Source organism: Centropristis striata, chromosome 3 (assembly GCF_030273125.1).
Source record: "Centropristis striata isolate RG_2023a ecotype Rhode Island chromosome 3, C.striata_1.0, whole genome shotgun sequence".
NCBI lineage: Eukaryota > Metazoa > Chordata > Actinopteri > Perciformes > Serranidae > Centropristis > Centropristis striata.
Window position 1 is genome coordinate 4,577,354 of NC_081519.1, and position 14,819 is coordinate 4,592,172.

Here is a 14,819-nt window from a genome sequence, read left to right on the forward strand (position 1 = left end):
GAAATAGCCACGGATTTCGCTTAACTCAAAATCCGTGGAATAGCCACGGAATCGCTCAAATTTCCGTGAAACTGACACAGATTTCGCTACAATGCAAGTTAGTGTCAGTCATATCCCGTGGCTATTCCAACATACAAAGTGATTATGTACTTTCACTGAGTGAATATTTAGAAAATAAAACATATATTTCTCGCTAGAAATGTGATCAAAATCCATTTTTATGCAGAAACAAAGTCAAAATATTGATTTTTTTCACTAAAAATGAGAGAACTGTCCGGCATGTTTTTTGTTCTGACCGCTGGGACCTTGAAAGTCACGTGACTTGGAACAAACCAATAGCCACGGGATAGGACTGTCATTAACTTGCATTGTAGCGAAATCCGTGTTAGTTTCACGGAAATTTGAGCGATTCCGTGGCTATTCCACAGATTTCTGTGAGACCATGTTGGGTCAACAAAGGTGAAAAACTTCATGCGTCATTACTTTTTTTGCCTGGCGACTAATTGAGATTGTGTAAGTGGATTTTAGAATTACAGGTGTACTTTTTGTTGGTTCAGGTATGAGTGTGTGTGTGTGTACATTGTGTGTGTGAATGTGTGTGTGCGTGCATTTATGCATATTTGAAATTACAGCTGAGCTGTGAATCATAATGTGTTCTTGGGAACAGTGCCATCTAGCCTCACATATGTACAATGTATAGCCTATAAAACACTTAAAATATTTCTCCAAACTCGATGATTAGTGCCTCTTTGCAGTTGACCAGATCAGTGCTTTTCAATAAGGGCTGCACATTAACACATGAAGACAGTGAGAGAGAAGCTCAGGATGACTCTCACTGTTTCAAAGTGCCTTAAATTTCTTTTTCGGCCTTTCTGGATGCTGTACAGCGCATATTAGTCATGAATAACGTTGTCAAGTATTTTTTTTTTGGAGGCCACTGTCAATGTTGCACAATAGATGTCATTCCATGTGTATGTACAGTTTAACACTGATTATGATGTTGAGCTCCTTTTTATTTAGACATGATGAAACAAGCCATAAAATGTATTTTTTAATGTTGATCGAAAATGTGTTGGTTTTCCATGATTTTTTTCTGCCAGACGTATTTATTACACAGTAATTTGTACTTGTTTAGAGGAGATGGTAGCAGAGGTGTGGACTGGAGTCACAAATCTGACGACCTGAGACATCAACAACATCAACTCAGTTTCAGGCCCAAAGATGACAAAATATGTCATTTAAAAATTGTCTCATGAATCAATACATTTCGGTAATTTCCTGAATCAAAGTTATTCATTTCTAGCAAGTTGAGAGAACCATGAAGAACAAATAAATATACACTACTGGTCAAAAGTTTTAGAACACACCAACTTTTCCAGAATTTAATTGAAAATGATGCAGTTTAATGTCTCAGTGTACTCTATTAATGAAATTAATGCACATTTGCAACATTTAAAATTCTTTATTGTGTGTTTTGAAAGTAAAAAAAAGATTCAAAATCACATTTTATGTTGGACTAAAGGACTAAAAAAAAGACACTAAATGACCCAAAAAAGACACAAAATGACAAAAAAGACACAAAATGACTAAGAAAAAGACACAAAATGACTAAAAAAAAGACACAAAATGACCAAAAAAAGACACAAAATGACTTACAAAGACATGAAAAGAATTTAAAAAATGGACAAAATAGCCCAAAACAGCCCAAGGTTGTTAACCCATTTCTTGTTCCCTGAAAAAGGCCTACTTGTATAATTCTGAAATGTACATTATTTTTCAGTTTTGGTTAAGCTTACCTTTTTTTATTTACCTCTGGCAGTTCACCACTTACCTTTGTACCCTTTCAAGCTGTTCATTTGACTTGAACTGCTTGAATTTCAATAAAAAAATGGGAAAATTGGGGTGTTCTAAAACTTTTGACCGGTAGTGTACATTTAGAAAAGCATTCATGATTTTCACATATAATAAATACATTATGACTTGTTTTGCACTCAAAACTGAACTTTAGGACTTGAGTCTGACTTGTGACTTGGTCCCACCTCTGGATGGAAGCTGCTGTTTCTGTTTCTGTCACATTAATGCACATCATCATCATACCTATTAACTGTCATGTGCTGAGAACTCAGGGCTTAAAGGAAAAACTAAAATCCATGAATGCTTTTTAAAAAAAATAAAACTTTCTTGAAATGTTGTTGGCTACAATGTCTGAGGATAGTCTTAGGTATTTGCATTGCAGACTTCCAACTTTATCTGAGGTCAAATAACTGAACTGAAAGACGGTTTGCTGTGAATATTCACTGCTTAGTCTAGATGGAATTGTCCAAAAAGTGAAAGTGAGGAGCATTTATGGGTACAAGTCGGGAACCGGCCTACTTTAATTATTTCAAGGGTGCTGAATAAAAAAAAATGGTTCCCAAGTGAAATTTTGAGTTTTTGACCTTCTCATTTGCATATCAAAATGGCGACCATTGGTCGTTGGACCATTTTCCCCAAGTTTTTTTGTAAGTAGGCAATCAAAGATGAGGAAATTAAGTTTCTAGATCTATAGTCTAGGGTCAGAGCAAGGATATAGTGGAGGCTCAGTGTCTTTTTTATGTATATATATATATATATATATATATATATGCAAAATACCAACTTTTAAGGTGAAATCAAGCATTATTTGTGTCATTTTTTTAAGGCCGACATAAATATTCAATCAATATCACTTTTAAATGTTCCAGTTGGTATTTTGCATATATATATACATAAAAAAGACACTGAGCCTCCACTATATCCTTGCTCTGACCCTAGACTATAGATCCAGAAACTTAATTTCCTCATCTTTGATTGCCTACTTACAAAAAAACTAAGGGGAAATGGTCCAATGACTGTGCAAGATGGGCAATTTGGTGGCCATTTGATATACAAATTAGAAGGTCAAAAACTCAAAATTTCCCTTGGGAACCATTTTTTTTGGACTCAGCACCCTGGAGATATGTAAGGTAGGCCAGTTACCGACTTGTACCCATTAATGCTCCTCACTTCTTATAGAAGGCCTTTATTCTGAAATCCTTCTAGACTAGTTGTTCCACACACAGAAAACGTGTGTGACGTCTGATTCGTGAGTGGCTCCTCTGGACTACTTCATCTTTGACCAAGCATCCTGAGTGTCTGTAAAACTCAGCAGAGCTTCAGGCTGCATGACTTGATTACATCACAGCATCGGCATCTTCTTTGGCTCTGGGAGACAGATGTTCATATTCTCAAGTGTTGTCTTAACTGCTCCGGGCCATAGAAATGAAGTCTGCAAGTTTTCAAATCAACCTGACCACTTTGTCTGAGATTATCTTCAATGACATTTTGGGAATTACACTTATTTCCTTGCTGAGAGTTAGAGAAAAATATTGACATAATTTTATGGGAGCCCATTTCACAAATGTGATTTGTGCGCACAGCTTGTATGCAGATCACAAATGTTGGGAGTGTCCTGCTTCACACATTTCTTGCTCAGAAATTTCAGAAAAATATGCAAGTCCTGCAGGACCCTGCCATGCTCATGCACTGCTCAGAAATATGATGTTAGTTTGATTAGCACATTAAAATAAATTTGATAGGAATTGAGTTTGAGTTGAGCAGTTAGCTTAACAAAAACAGGAAACCCTGGTTGTATTAGGTTGGAAGCAAGGCCCCATTCATTCCTATGAAAGACGCTCAGAGGTGCCTAGAGACAAAAAACTTAAAAAACCCTGTCTCTCAACTCGGGTTTCGGATTCACATGAATGCAGGAAGAAGAATAACTGCATTCAGGAAACATAATGATTTATTTAAGGGCTTTTTAAATGTTCATACTGGAAAGTTATTATACCTAAAAAAAAAAAAAAATTTAAATCTGCTGATTTACAGGCGCCTCTTTCTAAACGTAAAGCTAGGGGTTAAGTCTCTGGGCATTATTGCATCTCATGATGGACCAGGAAGTTGTAATTACAGGTTCGGCCACTATGTCAAATTGGCTTTAAAGTCCTGTTTGTTTCTGCCGGCCTTGCAGGAAACGGGAAGACAGCTAGCTTAAAAACAAACAAGGTATAGTGTGTTAATTAATAAGAAGATTTTGACATTTGGTTGGAGTCAAGCTAGCTGTTTCCTTCTGCTCCAGTGTTTGTGCGAAGCTAATGCTAATGCTAAAGCTGCTGGCTGTAGTTTAATTACACTTTACAGTCGTATCTATGTCATTATCTAACTCTCTGCAAGAAAGAAAATAAATGTATTTCCCAAAATGTAGAACTATTCCTTTAATCCGTCTGAAATAAAAAGGTAAAGGTGAAAAAGTGTTTTCATGGCGGGAAAGAAACCTGGAACCTTCTGTGGGATTAATAAAGATTATGAACGAGACATTGCTGTGATGGTTTTTATTTGTGAAAAATGGGAAAGTACTCAGTTTTCTACAGAAGCTTTAATAGGTTTAGTCAAGGATTACATTGTGTTTTTTTGTACAGGATAGTTGGCTCAAAGGCCTGTAGATTCAGTTAACCTTTAGAAAAGGTACATTACATCTACCACAGATCCACATGGTATCACCGCACTAAATGAACCATCCAACAGAAAACAGTTTAATTATATACACTGGGCCTTTTCAACTATTGCAAAAAGTTACATTTTCTAACATTTAAAAATTATATTTGTTAACATTTAAAATCTCTAACAGGTTGAAGTGCGTCTGCAGGTGGTGAGGCCCTTTTGTTTGCTTTTTGGCTGTTGACTGACCAGTTACTGCAGCAAAGATGCTTTTTTATGCTGACATCTATTCACATTAGTACATGTGAGAGATAAAAATCACTTAATGCTGACAGAAGCTTCTGATGTCTACAAATTGCATAGCCCTCCAAAAGACGAGTTTAAAAAAAGAAGAGAAAACTTAGTTTGACTAAAATTCAACTCATCTGAAATCTGCACAGGATTTACTGACTGAAGAGCTGTCTTCTGGTCTCAGGTGACCCGAAGTCTTTGGTCAAAGCTACAACTTGGTTTTGAACACAACAAATGGATTTTTATTTTATTTGCGTTCTCCGGTTTGAGGAGAAAGTTTTCATCTTCAGCCCTCAGTTTTGATTAAGAGGGGATTTGTGCAGTGTTACAGCGTTACATCACCCTGCAAAAAAAGAAATAAATGATGTTTATTTGCTGGTCAAAAAGTCTAAAATCATCACTGAATCTTAACCCTATAAAGCCTGAAACCATGAAATAATTGCCAGAAAATTCAATTTTTTTAAAAAAACCTGCTGACAAATAATAAAAAAAAAAAATATATATATATATATATATATATGAATTTGCATATATGAATTCTAATTTGTATCATATTTGATACATTGGGTCTTTTGTGTAATTTGTTGCTCACAGTTTGTTTTTCTTGAACTAACAAAAACATTTCTTTAACCAATGAAAACTTTGACTTTCCTTTTAACATTCTCCTCAAACATACAATTTTTTTTTTCCATATATCACAACATCATACATCTGCTGATATAAAACTTTCATGCAGCAATGACAGATCCACCAGTGGAACCAGCATTTCATTTTTGCTACATCTGTTATTTTTGTGCAATTTGTTGCTCAGTTTGTTTATCTCCAACACGTCATCAATGCTCAATTTTCTTGCCATCTAAAAATACACACCAAAAAAAAAAAGTATTTCTTTGAATTATTCGAGAGATATCTCAATTGTACTCTTAATATACCTAATTATGTCAGTTAAACCTTTACCTAGTTTACCTAAATGAGAAAAAGACTGTATGTTGCTTTATTTAATGCATAATGTATGAAATGCAATAAAATGACAACTGACAAATTTTCAAATAAGTTATTGTGTAACAAATATGATACACTTGGCTTTATAGGGTTAATCAAGCACACTTCACTTACCTCCATTGGGTTCCTCAGTGTGGCTCTTAGAAGAGACCACAATCCTTCAGGTTTTCTTTGATGATGATGTCGGTTACGGCGTCAAACACAAACTTGACGTTCTCTGTGTCTGTTGCGCATGTCATGTGAGAGTAGATTTCTTTGATGTCTCGACGCAAGTTCAGGTCCAAGAACTGTAATTTGATGTAGTTACCAGCATCCTCATAAGTGTTGGGGCCTGTACGACAACAAATCAAGATAAAGAAGCACGGTTAAAATCAGTTTGTCACCTTTTAAACTTGAACAATTTGTGTGTTTTGATAAAGCTCACCATCGTATTCAGGGAAGCACATGCTGAGATGAGCCTTCTTGATCTTCTCCACGAAGACGTCTTTCTTGTTAAGGAAGAGTACGATGGAGGTGGCGGCGAAGTAGCGGTGGTTGCAGATACTGTTGAACAAGTGCAGACTCTCGTGCATTCGATTCTGAAAGAAATTATTCATGTTTTTACCAAGTCCCACAAAAAGCATTACAAACTAGAAGATTGAAGAGTTGAATCTCTATCGATTGTTTGGTGAGAAGATGGTTAATACCCGGAATGAATTAAAATAATACTTCAAAACATGCTCTTTGGTGGATTATGTGTTTGCGGAATTACTGATGATTCATGGACAAATTCAGAAAAAAAATGTGATTCTAATTTAATTGGAGCATGTGGTTGGTAATTAGAGTCATGCTGTTATTTTCTTTATTTTTTAAATTGAATTCTGCTGGTAAGACTCAGAGCAGGACTCTACAGCAGCCGGAGAGCTGTTCATGACCTGCTTTAATCTTCTTTTTAAACTTCACTTGTTGTCTCCATCCTCTTGGTTTGCACGAGCTAAATCCCAGGAATTTATTTTTTATTTTTTATTTTTTATTTTTTATTTTTTTTATTATTTATTTATTTATTTTTTATTTATTTTATTATTATTTTATTATTGTTATTATTATTATTATTATTATTATTATTATTATTATTATTTATTTTTACTATGTAGCTCTAACTGCTTGCTCCCACACACGGCAAGATTAAAAAAGTGAAATGTGTGTCTTCCTTTGGGATCAGCTTACTAACAGTCAAGATGGTGGTGAAGATGAAATGGGGGATTTACTCATAATGTATCGTACCTAACTTTAGTGGATCATAATATATCACATATGAAATTAATCTGCAGATGCTCTGGCTTAAAAAGGAGACCAAACTTTTCTATGGATGTCAGTTTTTGATCCCTAACAAAGTGGCATGCAACAGACAGACTTGTTTTAGCGCACAGTGGCCAATTGTCAGAAATTACTTTTATTATTAATATTATTTTAAATTTGTGATTTTGTGCAGAATTTGTATTTACTGCTGACAGATTAAGAGAAGTAAGGAGTCAGCAGTCAGTGAAGGGTAAGAACAGTCAGTAAAATAGGTTTTTCAATAAACCATTCTAAACACCATGCCTTCGCTTTCTTGTATACTGAAACTTATTTTCCTCTCTCACTTTGTCACCTCTTTAGTAGTCAACTAGTAGCTCTTAATTAGATAAAGGCTTGCATGGTCAGTAAATAAAGTCCGTTCAACTGGAACAACTGTTTAACTGTTACTGCACAAAAAAAATGATATTAAAAAATAAATAAATAAATAAATTTGAATTTAAAAAAAATAATTAATTAATTAATTAAATAATAATAATAATAATAATAATTAAAAAAATAAAATAAAATAATATATATATATATATATATATATATATATATATATTATATACTGTATTTGGGTTGTTTTATTTGTTATTGCTCTTAATTTATTTACTTTTGTTTTCTTTTATTGTATTACCTAATGTGTGTTTGCTGAACTGTCCTTTTATCTTAATTTGTTATTTTATGTAAACTATGTATTAATGGAGGGGTAGATGGGAGGGTAAGGTGGGGGGAAGGGCGGTTGGAATACTGTAAACTACAAAAATTGTCTGTATATTAACTGTACATCGTCCATTGTTATGACAATAAAATATTGTTGGAAAAAAAAAAGTTTTTTTAAACTTTTGGATCACCAAACCACTAGAAGTGCTTGTGCAAAATCTTTTAGGCTGATCCAGTAATATGCAAGATTATCTGCGGACAGATGGACAGATGGACAGATTGATGCATTCACACACATGACTGAATATATGGGTCACGACAGAGATAATTAACCAGCTTCCAAAAAGTATCAAGCGTCACAGTGATCGTACCACTTCGTCGTCCTCCACCAGCACCATGTCGTAGGCGCTCAGAGCAGCGATGAAGATGATACAGGTGACACCTTCAAAACAATGGATCCACTTCTTCCTCTCTGACCTCTGACCTCCCACATCAAACATTCTGCATGCAAACAGAAAAAGATTATCTTTATGATCACACAGTGGGAGCACTGACGATGAGTTATCGGTTATCCATGAGAAATATACTGCAGTGATTCACCTGAAGTGGAGATCTTTGAAGGAGAACTGGGTCTCGATGATACCAGTGGTCTTCACTCGGGATCGCAGCACGTCCTGCTCAGTGGGGACGTAGCCCGGCTGGATCAGTCGCTCCAAGTCATTCAGGTAGCTGAGGGACAATTAAATCAATCAGTATAATGTATTGCCTGACCTGTCAGTCAACTTTATTCTCAACTACACTGTCATAAATTATTTTGTAGTCATTTGGTCGGTCTGAAGATCATCTTTTTGTATTTTTTGGTTTCTGTCATATTTTTGTCTGCTGTGTAATTTATTTATTTGTATTGTTCCTGTTTTTAATATCTGTCTCCTATGGACCCTGAGTCTTGAATAAAATTTGATTGATTGATTGATTGATTGATTGATTGATTGATTTGATTTTACTTAATATATTTGATAAAATGTTTTAAATATAAATGCGTCGTGATTTTGAGGCAGTTGTTTAAGTAACTTTAATATAAAAATGTTTGAGGAAGAATCTTCTTATTTTGATCACATTAAATATAATCTTTATGTGTATTTAATTCTAAATCAAGAGAATTTTGAATGAATCCAACACAAAATAATTAGTCCGTTTTTAATTGACAGGCACTTCCTGTTAAGTTGTTATTAACTCAACTTGTAACGTAGTTAGATTTAATTAATAATATTGCGTGCAATCTGTTGCCTCAATTTTATTGAGTAGCTATTGTTTATCTTTTTTTACAGTGTATAGATTGATATATATGCGAGCAACTACTTTCTTTCTTTCTTTCTTTCAGTTTCTTGAATATCATCTGTTGGAGCCACCTTTAAGTTTATCTTCGTTTGCACAATTTAAGAATTTCCGTTGTTTTATGTCAGCAAGTGTGTGCACTTGCACTTCCTTCGGGTTAATGGAATCTGGCTGATACAACAACTACAACTGCAAAATTAATTTTTCATTAAAAATTGAAGAACCAACATTATTCTCACTGGACTTATTTTGGTAGGTTGTGATTCTGACCCACTGGGTTTGGGGGTTACAGGAGAAAATAATAATTCTGCCACTACATTGTCTTTTTATTATATTTGTGTAGCCTCTTGTGTAGCAGTAATGGGTAACGCTTTATATTAAGGTCCTTGTAATAACCATTAATTAACAAGTAATAAGGCCCTTGTAAATCCCTACAAGATGCTTATTAACATTATTGTGTGTTTATAAGCTTATATAAGTGTTAATAATGGCATTACAAACGCCCATTACCCACCCATTATGTCTTTGCCATGCCTTAACTATAAGTTAACTATGGTTTTTGCAACTACCGGATCTAAAGCGAGAACAATGCCTTATTACTTGTTAATTAATGGTTATTAAGGACCTTATTATAAAGCGTTACCCAGTAATGTTATATAATATCTTCAAATGAAAAATAAAGGAAAAATAATCATTCAATAACAAACACTAATGTGATAAATTTCAATCTGAGCTTTGTAGATTTCTTACTATCCAGCGGAGTCATTGAGTTGGTACTCTGAAGCCCTGTCGAAGCACGCCTGTATGCCAGAGTCCTTCCACAGGCGCAGGATGATGTCGGCCATCTCTTTGGGCATGGTGCCTTCCTCAATGGTGTCTGCAAGATGCATCAGTTTCCTGGCGTCATCCTGCAGAGCGGAGACAACAAACACTTTGTCATTAGATTTAGATTTAGATTTAGTCATTTAGCAGACGCTTTTATCCAAAGCGACTTACAGGAAGCGTAAAAGCAATTCAATTCAATTCAATTCAATTCAATTCAATTCAATTCAATTCAATTCAATTCAATTCAATTCAATTCAAACAACTTTATTTATCCCAAATAGGGCAATTCATTTTGCAGTCTCCAGTCAGACAGCGCACGAGACAAAGCAAAAACAAAACAACAAACAAAACAAACAAACAAAACAAAAGCAGGATAGCACATAAACCAACAATTCCCTCTGTCAGTGGCAACAAATCAGAGTGAGGGTAGCAGCAATATCCAGTCCCCAATGGACCACAGTGCAAACAATCTCAGGACAAAATGAGGGGAAGAGTAATAAATAAATAAATACATGTCCACCTTATGGCTGGAATAAATAAATAAATGACTAATTACTGCTATCGGTAGCATTTAGCAGCTTGATAGCTGAGGGAATAAAAGAACTGGCGTATCTATTTGTTCTCCTTGGAGGGGCAAGATACCACAATCAAGGTATTGACTGTACAACACCTGCACAATCTGAACATTTTTGCATATAATCTGCACTCTGCACATTCTCCACTTAATTTGCACTAAGTTGTATATAGTATATTATTATTATTATTATTATTATTATTTTGTATATTTTGTATATTGTTAAATGTCTTTTCTTAGATTGTTTTTTATCTTATCTTAAAATTGTGTGATTTTCTGCGGCTGTAACAAAGAAATTTCCCCGCTGTGGGATTAATAAAGTCAAATCTATGTATCTATCTATCTATGTATCTATCTATCTATCTATCTATGTATCTATCTATCTATCTATCTATCTATCTATCTATCTATCTATCTATCTATCTATCTATCTATCTATCTATCTATCTATCTATCCATCTAAGGTATAAAATTACAGTTGCTATTTTAATAAACGTGACGTCAGTTTGAGCGAAACACCTGTCAGCTGTTACCTGCTGATCAGCGTGGCCATAGTTAATGTTGAGAGTGTTCATGGCTTTCACAATGGCCATGATGGACTGCAGGGTGTTGCTGTAGATGATGACAATGAACTCCAAGCATTCTTCAAGTGAGTAACCATCTTTGTGGATAATTCTGATGAGAAAACACATCAATATTATGCAATGTATAAACAGTACAGTCGTATTTGCATTTATCTTCCTGCATGAAGCCTGTTGATTTCAATGCAAAAACTAAATATCTTACTTCATCTGTTTGACGATGGTGCTTTTGCCCGATTCTCCAGCACCTATGTGAAAAGTAGAAAAACATATTAAATGGAGTTATTCACATCAAATACTAAAACTTTTATTCCAAATGTTTCATTGCTTTTTTTTTAGAGATATGATGGGGTTTTCTATTAGCTGCAGGTAATAAACAGCCTTCCTCAGACAGAGGATCCCAACAAGTCATAATGCTTCTTACTTTAGGTCTAATCTGGTTCAGAGCTGATGTCAGGCAGAACTTTCCCTGCCTCTGACCTACATTGTCATGAGGAGGAGATGATTAAGCTGAGTGTGAAACAATATCTGTAACAACCTGACATGCTGTAAATTCAGGCTGCACCAACCTTATAAATGATTTTATTTTTAAGCCTCACAGTGTTTTATAGGCTTACAATGTTCAGATATTTTGGTTTTCAAAATGCCTTGGTCCTTAAAATGAAAAAACCTGATCTTAATTACACAAAATATATATATATCATACTAAATTCTACTCTCAACTGACTAATTACACTGTGCAAGTGATGTGTTTGTATTTTTATTTGAATGCTGCAGCCACAGTTTGGGTTGGGCGGTTGTGCATGCATGTCCTTCAGGGTTAAGCCCTTTGTGTTGGAGGACCTGTTGTTTCAGGATTAACAAGGGATTGAGTTGAGTGATTATTAAAATGTGTCTTAGCAGTTCAATGACACAGGTTATTAAGCCTTTCTTTAAATATGTTGCTTGTTTAAATCACAATAAAAAAAACTTTAATAATACCACAATTAAGCAAGTATTTAAAGGCAATTCAGATTGATATCCGTAACAAAAGCCAATGTTGATATTAGAAATACTGTCAAGTGTATGAAATATATAATCAAACATTTTACAAGAGACAAAGTAATGCACCTGCTACAATTTACATACAAGACCTTTAAGTTAATTTCTCTTACAGCCTCACCATAGGGCCTTATGGGGCTCTTATATTAGATATATGTGTAACCATGATGATGAAGTTTCCAGTTATTTTCTTTACCTAGCAGCAGCAGCTTGACAGTTCTTGCATCCTTGTCAGCATCCTCCTTCAGCTTCTTCTCCAGCTCTCTGGAGTGTTTCTCCTCGGCGCTCGCTCCAGCCCCCATCCTACTTTTTTTTTCCCGGCTTGGGCCCTCTCTGCTCAAAAAGCCAAGTGTCAGGAAAAATTGGAAGTAGGTCTTCGCTGGTCGCCTATTTTCTGACCGTCAACTGTGCAGCCGATGCGTCAACTGCCCGCGGCAAACACTGGAGAACGTCTGGAGTATTTTCCTGTCTTAGGAGAGGATTTTGGGCATCCTCTGTCCACCTGACTGACGAGGGCCAATGGAGCACAAGGACAGGAGTGTTTTAGGGCAGAGCCAAAGGTGTGAGGAGAAGCAGACATACACTAGTGGAGGAGCGGTCTAACCTTTAGGGGGGACTTTGCTGTGCTCAGCGGAAGATGAACATCGGCTCAAGTGCTTATCTCTCTCTGCTCTTCTTAGGTGCCTGTAAAAATGAAGCATGTAAAGCTGAATAACTTGTGGTGCTGAGTGCTGAATAGCTGCTAACTCAGTTTATCATTTCACATCAGGACCAAAATGAAAATTAAACCAGATGTGGTAGTAAGAGTGGTTTTCAGTGTATGGTGTATTTGCAAAGAGGTCGAATAAAGGGGATTAAATTTAAAAAATATATAGTCTTTACTTCATGCAATGCAACAATCACAACATATAGGGCTGACTGGAATAAATACTCCTCAGCTAAGAGTCCAAACATGAAAAAAAAAGACAAATGGACATTTCTTTTAGGATTCTGCAGACTGAAGGGTGAGCTCTGAAGTGCTTAAAGAGCTTTGCAGTTTCACCTGACAGATCTCATTGACCTCAATCTGAAGATGGTTAAGGATCCTAATCTGCTCACTTTCAATTATGTACGCATGCATGAATGTACAGCGTGTGTGTGTGTGTGTGTGTGAGCATTGCACTGCATTTTCCAGACACACACAGGAAGTGTTTATCTCTTTTATCTATCTCACTGTAAAATAAAGTTCAGTATTATTGTTCCCTTCTGAGAGGTTAATATTACTTTAGTAACACTAATGTGAATGAATGTGGCATGTAACTAAGTACATCTACTCAAATACTTTACTTATATACACATTTTAGATGCTTGTACGTTACTTCTTGTCATGCCACTTTATAGTTTTAGAAATATTGTACTTTTTCCTCATTACAGTTGTTGGATAAAGATTTTTGCACTGGAAACATTTGGAGAATCTATAAAAATCTGATGGATTGTTATTAATTACACTATCCAACAATATATAGGCAACAAGTACAGCTGAAATGATTAGGAGAATAATTCTTTATAATAATTTAATAATTAGTTGATTGACAGAAAAACTGTTTGTTTCAGTTACCCCCCCCCCCCCCCCCCCCCCCCCCCCCCCCCCCAAAAAAATAAAAATGTTTTCTTCTTTTTTTCCTGCATTGGGTACTTTCACTTTAAGTACATTTCGCTGATTATACTTAGATGCTATTACTTAAGGAACATTTTCACAGTAGGACTTTTACTTCTAATACAGTATTTTTACTGTGTGGTATTAGTATGAGCTAATAATATGATAAAATATTTGATGACAAGGCTTTGTTGAAAACTCGATTTTGGCTGGTCAATGACAGCATTTTATCGTCTCTGACTAACAGACTGTTGATATTTTTTAGCTGAAGCAATAAAATAATTTTTAAATAAAAAAATCTATATTTTTCAGGATAATGTACAGCGAGCAAGCCATTACTGCGTTACCCTGCCTGTTTATTTCATAATAATGCCCCACTTAAACAACTGAATAATGTATAAAAGTATTTAAAAATAGCTGTACGGGGATCAAATACAATAGTTCATATTAATACACCAATAATAATATTCTAATATATGTAATAGTATGTAATAGTGCATCACTTTCTTGCCTTTTGGGTGCTTTTACCTTCTATAATTAAGTATGTTTTGCTGCTAATACTTTATTTTTCATGCAGGACTTTAACTTGTAATGAAGTCTGTTACACGTGCAGACAAACGCTGCAGACTTTGTGTTTTGAAACAGAAGAGAACGTCTGTTATTATAAAATATAGAGCTTTAATTTATTAGTCAGCAACATTGATGAGGAAGAAAAGATAGTAATTTTTTTTACAAGTCATTACAATAACATCAACTGTGCATTATATCATACATTACTTTACCTCAATGACCCAGAGCAAAGTCTGCCAAACAGAGAAAATAAAAATAGATGCACGTTTGAAATATATGCAAATTTTTGAGAACAAGAGAGAGAAAAAAATAGAGACTAAGAGACAAACAGAGAGAGAGAGAGAAGGAGGAGGGAGAGAAAGAGAGAGAGAGAGAAAATAACAATCTGACCTTTCTGTACTTTCAGCATCTTTCTTGCACTGATAGTATTTCCATATTCCCACAACGAGAAAGACATTCACTGACATCCACAGCAACGTAGCATTTT

The 14,819-nt window shown here is 35.1% G+C and overlaps 1 protein-coding gene across 1 annotated transcript; it reads right to left on the bottom strand.

Annotated features, from left to right (window-relative positions):
- Nucleotides 1-4,337: 4,337 nt before the first annotated feature.
- On the bottom strand, nucleotides 4,338-12,432 carry gnat1 (guanine nucleotide binding protein (G protein), alpha transducing activity polypeptide 1). The gene is made up of 9 exons (XM_059329224.1): nucleotides 12,323-12,432; nucleotides 11,291-11,333; nucleotides 11,038-11,179; nucleotides 9,856-10,013; nucleotides 8,371-8,499; nucleotides 8,142-8,271; nucleotides 6,212-6,365; nucleotides 5,902-6,118; nucleotides 4,338-5,128 (listed from the first exon to the last, which is right to left on the bottom strand). The coding sequence occupies exons 1-8, from the start codon at nucleotides 12,426-12,428 to the stop codon at nucleotides 5,928-5,930; spliced, it is 1,053 nt and encodes a 350-aa protein (XP_059185207.1). The 5' UTR covers nucleotides 12,429-12,432; the 3' UTR covers nucleotides 4,338-5,128; nucleotides 5,902-5,927.
- Between the last annotated feature and the right edge of the window lie 2,387 nt (nucleotides 12,433-14,819).